At 58.2% G+C, this 16,498-nt stretch overlaps 2 protein-coding genes across 23 annotated transcripts in view; one reads left to right on the forward strand and one right to left on the reverse strand.

Moving 5' to 3' along the window:
• The window catches only part of KLC1 (kinesin light chain 1), a 64,649-nt gene extending 60,888 nt beyond the window's left edge, over positions 1–3,761 (forward strand). For all 13 annotated transcript variants that reach the window (XM_023628483.2, XM_023628484.2, XM_023628486.2 and 10 more), the window contains 2 exons: positions 2,887–2,959; positions 3,331–3,761. In XM_023628483.2, coding sequence (XP_023484251.1) covers positions 2,887–2,922 — 36 coding nt within the window. In that variant the 3' untranslated portion in view covers positions 2,923–2,959; positions 3,331–3,761. The remainder of the gene's footprint in view (positions 1–2,886; positions 2,960–3,330) is intronic.
• XRCC3 (X-ray repair cross complementing 3) lies at positions 322–16,459 on the reverse strand. Of its 10 annotated transcripts, none has more exons than XM_070249349.1 (10): positions 16,326–16,459; positions 13,341–14,787; positions 13,178–13,223; positions 12,813–13,081; positions 10,805–10,897; positions 10,069–10,281; positions 4,561–4,715; positions 2,034–2,246; positions 1,832–1,878; positions 322–1,737 (listed from the first exon to the last, which is right to left on the reverse strand). In XM_070249349.1, the coding sequence occupies exons 4-10, from the start codon at positions 12,865–12,867 to the stop codon at positions 1,488–1,490; spliced, it is 1,026 nt and encodes a 341-aa protein (XP_070105450.1). In that variant the 5' UTR covers positions 12,868–13,081; positions 13,178–13,223; positions 13,341–14,787; positions 16,326–16,459; the 3' UTR covers positions 322–1,487. The 10 variants fall into 10 exon arrangements, with proteins under 10 accessions (XP_070105450.1, XP_070105444.1, XP_070105445.1 ...); XM_070249343.1 differs by having other exon boundaries at positions 10,805–10,942; XM_070249344.1 differs by lacking the exon at positions 13,178–13,223 and having other exon boundaries at positions 10,805–10,942; positions 14,643–14,787.
• Positions 16,460–16,498: the final 39 nt, after the last annotated feature.

A 16,498-nucleotide genomic window follows, 5' to 3' on the forward strand; every position in this document is an offset into this window, starting at 1 on the left:
GGCCATTCTGCCCTAGAAAACTGTACCAATGGAAAGTCTGCCCAGTTCCAGGGGTTTATGATCCCACCCGCAGTGCTGGCCTGGGCAGTCCCCGCTGTCCTGGCACCAGCCCTGGGGTCATAGTGTCTGGCTCATGGAACTGTGGAGGATGGCCAAGTCACTCAGCTGTTCTGTGTCTCAGTTTCCTTGAGAGTGAGGGTAGTAACAGTTCCTGTGTCCAAGGGCTATGAAGAGGACATACATCAACTTGGATGAGTTACTTTAGGACAGTGTCTGGCAGAGAGCAGGTCGCTAGTGAAAGGGTCCGGGGCTACAACAGCAGTCACTTAGCACGTTTATTTCTCCAAGATCAACTCTGTGCCAGGCAGCATGGTGAGGCACTGGGGGGTGGGGATGATGAGGATGAAGACGGGCACAGCTCTGCCTGTGCCAAGGCCATGTCCTCTGGACGGGCAATCATGTCCCTCATGTCTTGTGTCTCCACCAGATGGTCAGATTCTGGAGTTCGTAGCAAGATGGAGCAGGACCCTAGCTGACAGGAGATCCCACTTTCTAGCTGGAAGTAAGGCCCCCAGCCATGGTGTGGGAGCTGGGTCTGTGCAGCAGGTCCTGCCAGGCCAGGGCTGATGTCCTGACCACTGAGGCCAGGCTTGGGGAGGCAGCAAGAACATGGTGGGATGTGTTTTTTTTAAAACAAAACAAAACTCTCGTTTGCCCAGAACTGGTTTTCCTAGCAGATGGGCCAAGTCAGTGCCCATAGTTGTGTCTTGCTCCTTTGTCCAGCTCGGGCTGGTGGCAGAGGCAACACAAAAGTAAAATAAAGCCCCATCCCACTCCCAGACACCTCTCCTGGACCCCATAGCCTACAGTCAGCTTGGTGTCTGTTTTCTGCACCCTGTTCTAAATTGGAGTTTTGGGAGTGGGGAGTGTGTTGGGGGCTGGGAGCCAACATCCCAACAGGGGGTGAGGGCCAGTGGGGAGCTCATCTGACTGCGGCCTGATGCGGCTGGAGCAGTGGGGGAAGGGGACGCAGCCGGCGGGAAGGAGGGCAGGAGCCTGCAGGGGAGCAGAGTGGAGACCTCACTGGGAGGGGCCAGGGAAGACTGTTGGCCTCCATCCCGGGTGGGAGCTGACGTGGACACAGAAGACAGAGAAAGCTGCTCCTTGTGAGGCTGAGGTTTCCAGGAGCTCATTGTAGAGACACCCGGGGAGCTGCCAGCACCTGCAAGGGCCAGTGCGGCAGTGGAGGACACGTGCTCATGGCCAAGAGCTGGGTGTGTCCCAAAACCCAGGGAGAGGAAGGCACAGCCCTGGGTGGGGGCGGGGGGGGGGGGGGCGCGGGGGGCGGTATCCATGCTCACTGTCTCTTTGGTTGAGAAAGTGCGACAGACACCTCCGAGGGGACTCTAACCCAGTGATGGGTGTGCTGAGTCAAAGATGGTGGTCCCCTGTGTCCGTGGACTTTGGAAGGCTCTGCCGGGATCTGGTTAGTGTTCTGCAGTTGCTGGGTCAGCAGCCTCGGTCTCGGGCGTCCCTCGCACGCCCTCAGCGTTGACTGTATAGGAGCAGGACGAGGGGGGCAGGTGAGGGGCGAAGATCACCCTGAGAGTGCGAGCAGGGTGGCTGGGCGGGGTGAGGACGGCCTCCGTGGGGTGGTGCCGATCGGCCATCAGCCTCATTAAGAGCTGGTTGGACCAGGTTATTCCAAGGGCTGGAGAAGTCCGCTCGTCCCAGAGCCTGAGACAGAAAACAGGCACAGCCTTACTTACAAAACCAGTGGCAGGACACGCTGCCTGTGCCACCCTCCTACTCACCGGCAGGACTTGCTCACCCCGGTGGCCCTGGTGCCTCGCCCCGTTCCTCCACAGCCTCCGTCACCTGAAACATCCAGATCAGTCAGGGTCAGCTGCAGCAAGGACCCACTGCCACCTGCCTCCAACTTGACGGGCTCTGCCCTCCCCAAGGCTCTTCCCTAAAATATGGGCTCACTGACCACACCCACGTCTGGGGTGGGGCGGGGAGGGCTGGCCCACCTGGTTGATGCACAGCACTGGGCTCTGGAAGGTGCAGCTCAGCTGGCGCAGTGCAGCCCCCAGGGCCTGTAGACACCTGGCCCTGGGGGCCGAAGCTGGGCCGTCAAATTCACAGCGGAATGGGGCTGCCACAGAGTCGATGACCACCAGGCGCGCCATCCCCCGAGACAGCAGCACAGGCAACTTCTTACTCACACACTCCAGCAGGGTGTCCTGGAAGCCAAGGGGAGGTGGCTGTCACCATCACGCCACCTGTATCTCCCCTCTGCCCAGTGCTGAGGGACGCTCCCCCCAACCCCATGTCCTGCCCATCTTACTTACCAAGTCGTCCTGTTGGGTCTGACCCCCAACCCCTCAGGGCCATCACAGTGAGCCCCTCTCCTTCAGTGACCCCACATTGGGTGCCGACCACCTGGACCCAGCCGCAGTGCCAAGGCTGACTTGTTACCACCACGGGAACCAGGCTACCCTAGTCAGGAGGGTCTGGGGGCAGCCCTGAGCCCTGCCAACCCCACCCAGAGGAGGGACACAGTGGGGTGAGGGGGGCTCCAAGTCTTTCCTGCACCCAGCTTTGCCCTGAATGTGAAGACCCCTGGGCCCGGGTGGGGGCTGCAGATGCAGGGGCCCTCTCGGCCAGCCCTGCCCATCCTCCAAGGCCTTAGCCCTATACTCAGCAGCACTGGCCTGGCCAGGAGGTGGAAATGGCCAGGGTCCTCAGGGTGGGGCAGGGTGTCCTCAGGCCCTGGTGCCGGGTAGCCAAACATGGGCCGTCCCATCCAGAACTCTGTAAGAGCTGTTCAGTGTCTGGTTTGTCACCCTGGAATGAAACTCAGTTCTGTGCTTAAATTTCCAGGGTGTCTCCAGTAGAGCCTCTTTTTGTGGAAAATGACGGCAGCAGTAGCGGCCTAGAAGATGCTAACATGAACGTGAGTTCCACACCCCTTTCTGTCACCAGAGGCAGCGCTGGGGCACCTGGGGATCAGGCAGGTGATGGCTGTGCCTGCTTGCTGCAGGGCCAGGATTCTGCAGTGCCTAGTTTCGAGACCCTGTCCCCCAGGAGCTGGAAGCGGGGACTGGGGCTCCGAGGCCCCACTTGTGCAGAAGCCACAGGCCCAGGCCCGCACCGTTGGCCTCTCGCCCTGCAGTACCCCTACGCCCCTAGGCTCTAGGCAGACACCAGGCGACAGCGTGGAGGCCGCCTCCCCCTAGAGCTGCTCCAGAACAAAACTTAGAAACGCCACCACCACCACCACCGAGTCTTGGTGATCTGGCCCTGACCGACTGCCTTCTCTTGCAGTGAAGCTGTACCTGGCCCTGGAAGACCCAGGACAATGCTGCTTGTGTGTGGCAAGAGCCGGCCCTGTGACAGCCAGGGGACAGCTGCTGAGGCTGGAGGGCCCTGGAGCTGGGAGCCGGCAGCACTAACCTCGTCTTCCCTGGGCCCACCACTGTGGAGCCCACTGTCGTACTAACAACCCCACTGCTGGTCAGGATGCGTCGCTCAGCAATGGCAGCGCTCAGCCCCTGAAGGATGGCAGGGCAGATGCAGAACCCCTCCCGGCCACCGCTCCACGGAGACCACGGGGCTGTCTGCCTCCTGAACCTGCACTGAAAGACCTCCGGCTGCCCGGGCCTGGTGTGCTGTTGCTCATCGTGTTATTTCTCTGCGCTGTGTGATAATGTATTTTATTGTAAATTTTTAAAAAATTAAAACATTTATAAGCCTTATCCTTGACTTGAAATTCTTTCCATAACAATTCTTAAATGGGAGAAAGGCCCACCCAGGAGCTAAGGCTCGGCCCAGCTGCAGCCGACATGAGGGGCTCTCCCGGGACCAGGCCGCAGGGAGAAGCCGCAGCCCCGTGCGAGGCCTCGTCAGTTCTTTCTGGTGTACTGGTTTATGCTGACTCACCACATCTCCTTTGAATCCTTTCCATTCCTCACTGATTCCTCCACCAAATGATGATCTAAGTTGACAGGCTGACCAGGCCACACCCCGCTGACCCGCCCTCCTGCCCCCTCCCTGAGGTTTATCTGTCCACAGGGAGGGAGCCTGTGACTCAGTGATGGTTCCAGAGGTGGTGTTGCCCCAGTGGCACAGCCAGGTGGTGGTCACCGATCTGAGAGGGCTGGGTGCCTGCTAGGCCCTGGCCAGGTTTGGGGGGGCCCCTGTGCTCTGACAAGGGGGCTTTCCCCTCCATCAGAGGCAGAAGTAAAAACCTAATACAGCCTCCTCTCACTGGGACAGCCAGCCTGGACAGCAGGCCCTGTCCTCTGGGCAGCAGTCACCTCAGGGTGGCCAGGTGAGCAGGAGGCGCTCACCCCAGGTGCAGCCTTTTCAAGGGGACTGAGGGGCCCCCCGTCCCCACTCTTTCAGGTAAGGACTCGTGCTGTCTATGTGAACGGGGCACACTCCAGAAGGCACCACGCTGCCAAATGACAGGGTGTCGTGTGTGCGGCCCACCTGCCGGCCCACCTTGCCGACTGCCCTGCAGAGCTGGGCTGGAGAGACAGGCGGGACACTCACCACGTCAGCCGCGTGCTCAATGAAGATCTGGTTGCCAAATCTTATCTTCCTGACCACCTCTTCTGGGACCTCCCTCCGCAGGTGCTGCTGCTGCGACATGAGCTGCTGCAGACGCTTGCTCGGGAAGACGTCCTCGGTGCACACGTAGACAGCCCCTGGGAGCAGAGCGCCGCAGGTCCGACAGGAAAGGGGCCTGTGGCCGCCACACAACCCCAGGCAAACGCCTCCCCTCATTTTGTTTTTGTTTCTTTTTTTGGTGAGGAAGATTGTTGCTGAGCTAACACCTGTGCCGATCTTTGTTTATTTTATGTGGGCTGCCTCCACAGCGTGGCTCGATGAGTGGTGCTAGGTCCGCGCCAGGGATCTGAACTTGCAAACCCTGGGCCACTGAAGTGGAGTACACGAACTCAACCACTACGCCACTTGGCTGGCCCCTCCCCTCATTTTTAATACTGCCCCTTGCAGGTTCTTCCCCTCTGACCATAGGAGGGCGGCAGGCCAGTGCTGGTCTTCCACGGCAGCCATCTCACCTACAGCACGTCACCCTGTGGCTCTGTTGCCCACACTGTCACAAGTGGAAGTACCAGGGCCAACAGGCTTTTGGAAGTGCCCCTTCCCGCAGACACAGGGAGATGCCCCTTAAAGGCTCCACTGGGCAGATGTTCCTCGATTCCACTGTCAAGGCTGCTGCGTTCCTTGGCTGTGTGCGGGTAACTGTGTCTTTGCTGTGATTGGAAAAGCCAGTAAACATGTAACAGGTGACGTGTCACCAAGACCCTGAACAACCTGGGCCAAATACTGGCTGGGGCCTGGACACTCATATCAGAGAATGTACCCCGAGTCCTGCAGCTAAAAAAACCAGGGGCCACCTGAAAGGGACCCTAACGTTAGGGCAGCTGATTTTCAACAAAGGTCCCAAGACAGTTGAACGGGGAAAGAACGGTGCTGGGACAACTGGACATCGCACGCAAAAGAGTGAAGTTAGACCCTTACCTCACACTAGATGCAAAAACTGAACCACACTGGTCACGTGTGAGAGCCAACATTCTAAACTTGAGGAAGAAAATACGGGGTGGGGGGGGGGTAAATAAATCTCCATGACCTTGGGGTTAGGCGGCGGATTCTTAGCACACAAAAAACACTCAATGAGGAACAAACAGACAAACTAGACTGCATCCAAATGAAAAATTTTTGTGCTTCAAAGGACATCAAGAAAATGAAGACCAACCCACAGAAAGAGAGAAAATACTGCAAATCATCTATCTGATAGTCTAGTATCCAGATCATATAGACTCTTACAACTCAACCACAAGAAGACAACCGAAATTAAAAAACAGGCAAAAGATCTGAATAGACACTTCTCCAAAGAAGATATGCAAATGACCAATAAGCACGTGAAAAGATGCTCACCGTCATTAGTCTCACCGTCATTAGTCACGAGGGAAACGCAAATCAAAGCCACAAATGGGGGCCTGCCCCGTGCATGGTGTAGTGGTTGAGTTCACATACTCTGCTTCGGTGGCCTGGGTTTGCGGTTCGAATCCTGGGCGTGGACCTATACCACTCATCGCCGATGCTGTGGTGCTGACCCACAAACAAAATAGAGGAATACCAGCACAGATGTTAGCTCGGCTAATTTTCCTCAAGCAAAAAAAGAGGAAGATTGGCAACAGATGTTCGCTCAGTGTTAATCTTCTTCAGCAAAAAAAGAACAAAACAACCAGACTCCCACAACGAGATCCCATGTCACACTCACGAGGATGGCAAGAATAAAAACCACAGGCAAGGGTTGGCAAGGACACAGAGAAACGAACGCTCGTACGTTGTTGGTGGGAATAAAATGATGCCGCTACTGTTTCAAAACAGTGTGGCAGTTCCTCAAAAAGTCGAGGATGGAGTTACTGTGTAAGCCAGCAATCCCGGGAACTCCTGGGATCTACCCAAGAGAAACGAGAACGTGTGTCCCCCCAAGGCCATGGGCACTAAAGTTCACGGCAGCGATAGTCATAAAGCCAAAAGGTGGAAACAACCCGTGTCCATCAACAGACAAGGGGTCAACACTTGTGGTCGGTAGGCCCAACGGGATACCATTCAGCGATAAAAAGGCGTGAAGTGCTGACACGTGTTCCAGCATGGATGACCTTGAGAATATCATGCTGAGTGAAGAGAGACATTCGAGGCCATGTTTGCATGATGACATTTACGTGAAATGTCCAGAACAGGCAAATCCATGGAGACAGAGCGCAGATGGGTGGCTGCCGGGGGCTGGGGAGGGAGTGGGGGAGACTGCTAATGGGTTCGCGACTTCTTTTTGGGTGATGAAACGTTCTGGAATTAGATAGTGGTGATGGGTGCACAACTTTGTGACTACACTAAAAACCATTAAATTGTACATTTTAAGAGTGAATTTTATGGTATATGAATTACATCTCAATTAAAAAAAAAAAAGAAGGCCTGTGATCTGGCTGCATGCTGGCTGTGCTCCGCCAGGACCCCCAGGGCCTGCCACTGACCACACTCCTGGCCCTGCGCTGTTCATGGCACGAGGAGAGCCAGAGCACCCACGCCCACACAAGCACCCTACGTGTGGGTGGGTGTGTAACTGTTCATCTTGATCTAATTTTGTTTCGACAGAATTTCAAACTTAGATTCCGGACAGGACCAGAACCGCCACGTCTGATTCGGTGTCACTCGTAAGCTCCTGACCACTGGCATCTTTTTAACTTTCCTCAGCACATTCCAGATCATTCCTGGGGGAAGTGCCTGCAAAGTCCCCTTGACGGGGCTGAGCCCCTTGTCAGAAGGCCCATGTTGTCCTTGAAGCAGCTGGGAGTGACCACGCTTTCCACGTTCTGGAGAAGCGTGTTCTGGGCAGAAGGTTCAGAACCACTGGCCTCTGCCCCCGCCATGCCCTGCAGCCTGCCTCCCCTCGTGGGTTTGCTGGGAGAGGCGTGCGGGGTGCTCTCTGCCGCCCCCGCCCAGAGGGGCTGCATCGCCGCAGCGGCTTCGTGAAGCTGGCAGGAAGGTGGCCTCGGCAGATGGCAGCAGGCCAAGGAGAGTTTTCTTAAGTGCAGGATATAAAGCAACTCCAGAGCCTCTTTGCCATTCTTTTCAAAATTAGGGCTTTTAGATCTGATTTAGGGAAAAGAACTCATTTTCTCAGGAAAATGTGCATATGGGACCCAACATTTAATGTGCTCATCTCCCTCCCACCCCTCCCCACCAGGCCACTGCAGGACACGCCTCTTTATTTTCCTTCTGCCACTGGGATGGCCACCTCTGCGTCCCTCTTCTTTCCCAAGGGGTGCATCTCTGGAAACAGGCACGGTCAGCCTGATGCTGACCTCCGCGCATGCCAGCCATGGCCCGTCTCACTGGCTTCTCCCTGGATCTGACAGATTTCCCCAGAACCTCACTGGCTACACAGGAGCCCCGCCCCCCGAGCCTCCTGGCCCCCCGCTCCGAGTTCTCCATGTCCTTGCCCACGTCTGGCGCAGGTGGAGGCTCCATGGAGGAGGCATGGGCAGCTGGGAGTATGGGCCTCGGACCCCCAGCGGAGTCCCAGTCCCCTGCAGGGGTGGTCACGAGGAATCCATGCAAGGTGATGCAACTGTCACCAAGAGACCCTGGGTCACATGGCAGTGGTGGAGGAGGGGTGAGACCCTCCAGACTAGAGTGGACGAGGTAGCCTTCCCCACATAGCAGGGCCACATCAGGCTGGGACTGAGGGCGGAGTGAGCGCAGTCAGGCTGCCACACTGGGCCTGTTGTGTCCTGGCACGAGGGAGACAGGCTCTGCTGTGGGACGTCCTCAGGGGTCCACTGCTGGGAGGGGAAGGGAGAAGGGACAGGGCCCCAAGCAGCTCTGAGGACCTGACCCTGCTGTGCTGTGACCTTCCTCCCACTGAGTCAGAAAGCACCTACTGTGTGCCAGGCACACACAGGGTACAGATGCGGACCTGGGCCTGGACCCAGTGTGAACACCGGCACCAACAGGTAACTGCTCATGTGACATTCCAAGAGAGAAAGGGATCCCCAGGGACCCTGCTGGGCCAGAACATCACGGTCCTCGTAGAGCAAAGGTGACCAGGCTCAGGAGAGATTCGGGATCAAGACTCGGCTGCCCTGTACTCTGCCTGCTGTCCCCACGCTTGGCACCTGGCCCATCTCGGGCACACCCCCCTCCCAACTGGGCTCCCTGAGAAGGCAAATGGGGCAGCAGCTCTGCGTGCGCCGCAGCCAAGAGCAGGTCTGCCCGAAGCCTGGCGTCGAGGAGTGCCGGGGAGCCAGGTGGCTCCCATCTCACTTCTGAGCAGATTAGTCTCGCTTCACGGCAGCTCTTCTGTGGGGTAAACTGAGGACTCCCACTTTCGAGGCCAAGTCCATCCACCCAAGCACCAGGCGAGCCTCGGACGGTGCTGCAGAGGGCGCCGGGCACGCCCCAGGTCCTCCTGGGCCACACCTTCGCCCAGAGACGCAGGGACAGGAGGTGGCGCAAATACCTGCCTCTGGCATGAGCGACCCCCACACTCGGTAGGAGACCCCAGCACTAAACCCACAAGGCCAGCGTGCTCGGGAGCCCACAGGGCTCAAAGGACATGCGGTGATTTCAAACAAAGCTTCCACGGGGGTCCCAGCCACAACAGGGACGTGCTGAGGTTCAGCAACAGATGACACGAGATCAGGTCTGGCAACAGGGTGAAGAGGCGGCCTGGCCTCAGGAGGCACGCTCCAGAGCTAGCTCCAGCGCCGTCCCCAACCCACCACGTAGCAGAGAAGCGAGCAGGCAAGCCAAAGGGGACGCCAGCCGACAAGTGCTGCCATTCTGTTCACGTGCGATTCCAAGCAATGAAGGAACCGCACCTTGGTCCTGCCGAAGTCTCATAAAAACCAAAGAGCCACCAAAAAACCTCATATTCACGGTAGTTACCTCACAGTTAATAAAAACGACTAGAATTTTTAACACTCAAAAGACGAGTCCCTCTAACGCTGGGCACAGCCTGTGCGCATTTCTCAGACACGCAGACAATGCGGAGGGCTCGGCTCCGCCCCTCGCACATGGCCCGGCCAGCCTCCGTGTCCTCGAGCTTCATCCTCCTCGCTCCTTCCCAAAAAGGAGAAGAGCTAAATATTGTCTGTCCTGTGATTCTGGCTCTCTGGGCCAAATGGCTTGCAGGCTGGTGGTGTGACGCGTGCACATATGAGGGTATGGGAACCCGCGGGCCTGACCCACAGCACCGAGGGGTCTTTGTGTTCAACCCGTGACCGCCTCCAGGGGCCCACGCAGGCATGGGCCGGTTAGCAGGTGTGGCTCCCGCTGAGGGCAGGCTGCACGTGCCCGCCGACCCCTCGGGCTGCCCGCTTCCCTCTTCTGGAGGAGGAACCACAAAGCGGATGTGCAGAGAGATGGGAAGCGTGGAAGACAGTCCTCAGACCCAACCTCAATGGAAAGTGGCCCGAGAACAGGGCCAGGACCCCCCGCCCCGCACCAAAGCGAATGGCCACTCACCGGCCTCCAGGCCCCCGTGCTGCCGCGGGAACTGCACGGCCAGGCAGAGCTGCAGTGCCAGCTGGGTTTTCCCGGCGGAGCTGCGGCCAGCCAGCTCAGTGATGCCATCCAGGGGCAGGCCACCCCGGAGGAGCCTGTCCAGCACCGGGCAGCCCAGGCTCAGGCGCTGGTGCTGCGCAGGGAACTTCTCCTTCTGCTGGTGCAGGTGGAGCGCTGAGTGGGAAGGGGGACGGGCGTCAGGCTGGGCTCTCCCACCCACACCCTGCTGGTGGGCCTGTTGGGCGCTGTGTGGCCGGTGGACAGGTGAGTGCTGTCACACGGTGGGCAGGGTGCCGGAGGGCAAGGGGGTGACCGTGGAGAACCGATGCACGGAGCAAGGGCCCCCATGGCCCTGCAGCCCTCCCCCCACCCACCCAGTGTGTCCCAATCCCGAGGCTGTGACCATGCCCCAGGGTCATTCCTCAATGGAGTCTGTGCACACGGCCCCACCGTTGGAGGCGGGAGCGGTGATGAGGAGGAAGGCTCCAGAGAGAGCCCGGGGCACTGGACAGGGCAGACGCTGCCCTTGCCCACCTGTGAGGACGCTGCTCCCCTGCAGGTGCATGGCAGACACTACCCCTGCAACGTGTGCCCCTGCCCACCTGTGAGGACGCTGCTCCCCTGCAGGTGCACTCCAAGCCCACCTGTGAGGACGCTGCTCCCCTGCAGGTGCACGGCAGCTGCTCTCCAAGCCCACCTGTGAGGACGCTGCTCCCCTGCAGGTGCGTGGCAGCTGCTCTCAGCAGGTGTTGCACGTCAGGGCCAGAGAGGCTGGTCAGTCTCTGCAAGTCTGGTCCAGAAAAATGCAAAACTTCCTTTACTGATTTCAGTTTGGCTGAAATAATACAAATAAATTACAGGACAAGGTCAGACTATAGTAACGCAAGGCAACAGAGCAGGGCCAGCAGGTGTTTCTAGGAGCCTTGTCTTCCAGTTCCAGGGACCTGCTGGGCAGGGGCCAGACCCACCCCTCCCTGAAGCTGTGGGAACCCCACCTCTGAGCTGCAGCAGCAGAGGCCAGACGTGCAGAGGGGCATCTCCCAGGTGCTGAGAACAACGGGTGCCATCCAGTTCACACCCCGGAAACAGCTCTCAAGAAAGGCCTGCTTGTGGGGCCAGCCCAGTGGCCTAGTGGTTAAGTTCACACACACTGCTTCAGCAGTCCAGGATCCGCGGGTTCGGATCCTGGGTGCAGACACTATGCACCGTTCATCAAGCCACGCTGTGGCAGGTGTCCCACATATAAAGCAGAGGAAGATGGGCACGGAGATGAGCTCAGGGCCAATCTTCCTCAGCAAAAAGAGGAGGATTGGCAGCAGAGGTTAGCTCAGGGCCAATCTTCCTCAAAGAAAAGAAGAGAAAGGCCTGCACGAGATGCAAGGCTAGTGGTTGAGCCCAGGGTGGGGGGAACCGCGCACGAGGTGGGGTGCAGGGGGTGCAGAAGGAAAGCCGAGCTGGGATCCAATCAAATGTCCCGTGCAGCAGACAGTCACGATGACATGGTAGCGGGAGAGCAGGATGGCCAGTGGGGTGAACAGAGCAAAGAACACATGAGAGTTAGGCCAGCGGGCAGCAGCTGGGTGGAGAGGACTACAGAGTTAACATGCAGAAAGATCTGGCATTTGGGGAGAAGAGTGAATAAATTAATTTTAGGCTTGGGTAAGTGCACTACTTTCAGACTAGTAGAAAGAAAAAATACGCTAAAAATATATCCAACCAATCCAGAAGAAGGCAAAAAAGAGAAAACACCACCACAAAAACGAAAGAGGACAAACAGCTCAGCACAAGAGGGGCAAGTTAAACCCAAATTTATCAGGAATCACTTAGATACACATGCACCGAATGCTCCAGTTACAAGACAAAGATGGTCAGACTGGATGAAAGGAAAGCAGACAAGACACCGACGTGCTCCTGGAAAAACCAACACCTGAGGACGGAGGAGCGGGACGCCACCAGGCTGCTGCGCCAGCCCCCGCGTGTACTCAGGGTCCACATTACATGATCAACGAGCGTCCTAATGTGGAAGCATCCCTAATGGACAGCCCGGGAGCTGGCGGAGATGAACGGGGAGCCCCGGGAGGCAGCCATGCAGCAGGCCTGGGGAGCGGCCTGGCAGGGGGCGTCGGGAGAGAGAATGGGGGAGCTGTGCAGCCCTTCTGCGTGTAGAACGAGCCGATGGTGCCTGACAGATCTTCTAGGGGATATGGGAAAAGTCAGCAAGAAGCACACAGAAAACGCAGCCTGTGAAAAGGAGGCAACTACTAACTTTGGGGGAAAAAAACAAAGATGGCACAAGAAAGGAAACAGTCATAACCCCCTGGTTCAGCGATGGACATTATGTCCCCAGTCACAACCCTAACGGCTGACACGACCCAAACTGTGTTCCAACTGTGGGGGGAGGGGATGGAGGAAGTAGGGGCCTGAGGGGCGAAAGCCAGCCAGCCCTCACCTGTAACAGGAAGTCTGTGAGTAGTCGATAAAACAGACGGTCAACAGCAACTTTGATGAAAGTAAAATTAACTTAAAAAGAGTCCTTTCAGTCAAAAACACACAGACAATCGAAAAACAGCAGCACATTGAGCATCAGTGCACCAATCAGGGTCAGCTGGGGGGGACGGAGCCTTGGAGAGGCGACCTGTAAACTTGTCCTACGTAAGTCTATGTATGTACATCCAAACATTTTACATAAATGTCAATAAACACACCTTTCTTAACTGCAGCAATAATTCTGGGATTCAGGTCCAATTGGTCCAAATCCATCTCTTCAATGGGTTGACCACAAAGACAACTCACTTCCCAGGGACCCAAGTTCCGATCCACCTGCCATCAACTCCAACGGTCTGGAGCCAGGGGAGCCGAGTCCAGCAGTCCGGGGCGCAGCCCCCTCTGTGGCAGGGCTTCACCATCAGCTCAGGGGCCGCAGGAGAGTCTCTGCTGCATCGGGAACACCAGCAACGGGAGTCCAGGGCAACTTCTGTTGGAGCAATTTACATCCAGAAATTATCCGGAACCTTAGAAACCTCGGACTCAATCCACACGTCGATGCATTTGAAGGAATCCCCCAACCCACCTGCATTCTGAAGGTCAGCACGGCATGTGGCCACCCCACGTCACCCCTGAGAAAGTGAGAACAGCCCTGAGTCCCAGCCCTGGGCCCAGCATCCAGGTGAGTGGCCTGCCCCAACCCACTTCTCTTGGGCGAGGACACCGTATACAGTCGGAGATGCACGTGCCTTGGGCTCACTTGAATGAAGATTCTTTCGCATCCTCCAGTTTAATTTCCCTTAAATGTGTCTCCATGGGGAATCAGGAAAGAGTGGAAAAAGTGAGTTTGGGATCCTGCAGGATCCTCAGGGAGTGGGAAGCTCCACAAGTGTCCCAGTGGAGAACAAAGGAGACTGTCCGGCCGGGCTGTGGGGGGCAGGGAGCCCTTTCCTGCAGCCCCCACCCCTCACGCAGCCAGCATGTAGGTGGCCCCCTGCCAGGAAGGGGAGCTGGCAGCCCTATTACGGCCCAAGCACTAAAAGCAGCTGGTAACAGGAGCCCAAGCCTGCTGGTGGGAGGAACCCGGCTCCTCCCTCCCTCCGCGGCTGGCGGCCAGGCTCAGCCCAGGGTCACCCAACAGCTCTCTAGCAAGCCACTCTGCATTCCCCTTGTGGCCGCCCAAAAGAGCCAGGCCCGGAATGCAGCGGGGCAGGCGGGAACGCCGAGGCCAGCAGCTGCCCCGTGCTCCCTCCTGGCGTCTCACAAAGTCCCAGGGCCTCAGCTGAGGGGAAAGTTACACAACTGTGGACTTTGCCTTGCAATGCTTAGAACAATGGATTGACTTGGACGATACTGGGTTGTTTTTGAAGCTTCGAGAACCAGGTCACCCGCAGTCTCACATTTGCACAGGCTGGTCAGGGAGACACAGGTCTGATGCTGGCAAGGGTCACACTGTCCAGAACCGACAGTACGAGTTCCAGGAGCGGCCACAGCAGCCCGACACCCAGGCACGACCGTGCTGTCTGATCACTACACCAGCGGCTGCTGGGCAGGAGGAAGCTGGCGCCCCGAGGGCGGGTTTCCTGCCTTGGCACAAGGCCCCTGGGGCCCTGGCCAGCGGGTCTCCCCAGCCAGCAGGCTGGTGCTGTGTTCTGCCTGGAACAGGGGGACGGGAGGCTCCTGGGCCGGCTGCTCAGGGCAGGGCTGACAGTAAACACTGCTGAGGCTGGAGAGGAGACACGAAGCCCCTGGCTGCCCAGCGACCCCCAGGACTGCTGAATGGAGCAGAGGGAGGCTCTGCTGCTGGAGGGCCGGGTGACGGTCAGAAGGCTGGAGGCGGCTGACCCCGGGGCCCCAGTCCCAGATGCGCCAAAGCAGGGGCAGCGGGGATTTGGAAGAGCTCAAACGTGCCGAGGCTGCATGGAAGATGCTGGCAGAGCTGGCGGCCCGTGTAAGGAGGTTAGACTCCCGAGGACACACAGCAAATAAAAAAGACAAATAGCAACTCCAGGAAAAGAAGCCAGTCATCAAAGGGGATGCAGCAGCCTCGCCTGGTTTGTCGGGGTTCACGGGAGCGGCACTGGCCGCACTGGAGGGGACGGCCAGCCACATCCCCCACACAACTGCAGCAGTCTTTCTCGTGCCAGGCTGGGAGCTAAATTCAGGCAAGGGACGTGCAGCTCCACTGACGCCGTCCTGAAATCAGCAAAGGTAATGAACCGCTGAGCACTGACATTTCTCAGACACAGTCCGTCCCCAGGACTGTTCTAAGAACTTGACACGGATGAACTCATTCAAACCTTACCACAGCAACGCTATGATCTCCGTTTCACTGCAGAGGAAACAAGGACAGAGTGGCTAAATAACAAGCTAAGGTCACACAGCCAGCAAGTGTGGCTGGCTTGGGCCTTAGGTCCATGATGCATATACTAAACTCCTGACCTATATTAGCCTGACCATGAGCTTACACGGCCCACCTGTTGACAAATCCTACAGAACCTGCTCAGTTTCCACACTCTGCAAAGCTCAGTTATCCAAAGGCTGACTCACCTGTGGGTGCCCAGCCCACTCTCAAGATTAACCTTCTTTCTCCGCTCCGCCCCCCCAGGAGGGGACAATGAGCTCTCAGTTATCCTGGAGCTGCAGGGAGGGAGCTTTCATTACCAGTGACCTTGGGTGGCCAAGCCGGTCCTTCCACGCCTGGGCCACCACTGTGGTTTCTCCAGAACTGCCTGGCCGGGACCCTCTTCCTCCTCTGGAGACTCCTTCTTTTATCAGTCCCTGAGCGATCGTGCCCCATGGCTTTGAGAACTCCCTATTTCCCAACAACTCCCCCAGACCTGGATGTCCAGCAGACCCCAGCCTTGGCTGTCCAGTCGGAACAGGGTGCTCTGCACACTCACCTTGCTATCCATGCACACCCGCTCTTCCTACAGTGCCTTCAACTCCGTGGTTGTCCACCCACCACCCTTGACCTGACCCTGTCGCCACCCCTAAAACACCTCAACTTCACAAGGTCCTAGTTCACCTTCCACCCCATGGCTCCTGGGCGGCTGCCATAATCCAAACTGGCCCTGCAGCAGCAAGGCCTCCTCCAAACCTTGCGGGTGACAGCCCCCAAATGGGCCATGCCACCCGTCTCGGAGCCAGTGAAGCACTGGCCCAGGGTCCTTCCCACCTCCAGGACCCCGCTAGGACCTCTGCTCTGGCCGTCCCTTCCGACCGCCCGCCTCGATGACTCCACCGTCCCCACTGGGAGCCCTAAGGAGGGCCCGGCACACGCCCGGCCCTCACTGGGCCTCCACCGAGCCTGTAGCCCGATCGCCCCTGCACCCTCAATGCCACCTCCACGGCCCCATCCCCCCTATACCCCCCACTCCACCTCCGCAGCCCCATTCCCCCTGTACCCCCATCCCTCCCGCACCCCCCACTCCACCTCCGCAGCCCCATTCCCCCTGTACCCCCATCCCTCCTGCACCCCATAACTCCACCTCTGCAGCCCCATCCCTCCTGTACCCCCATCCCTCCCGCACCCCCCACTCCACCTCCGCAGCCCCATCCCTCCTGTACCCCCATCCCTACCGCACCCCACAACTCCATCTCTGCAACCCCATCCCTCCTGTACCCCTATCCCCTCTGCGTTCCCTATCTCCCCTCTACTCTCCCACCTCTTCTTCGGTCCCCCCAATCCTCCCTGCACCCCCCATTCCCGGCCGCCGCCCCGCAGCTCTCACCTCGCGCGGGCTCCACACGCCTCTTCGCGCCGTCCCGCCCCCCGCAACTTCCTCTTCCAATGAGCGCCGGGCGGCCCGCGCCGGATACGCCAATCAGAGAGGAAGCAGCGCTCACGTGCACACTAACTGACCAATCCAAAGTCTCAGTTGCCCCAAGAGGGGCGGGGCGCGCC

The sequence above is a fragment of the Equus caballus genome, chromosome 24 (assembly GCF_041296265.1).
Source record: "Equus caballus isolate H_3958 breed thoroughbred chromosome 24, TB-T2T, whole genome shotgun sequence".
Taxonomy (NCBI): domain Eukaryota; kingdom Metazoa; phylum Chordata; class Mammalia; order Perissodactyla; family Equidae; genus Equus; species Equus caballus.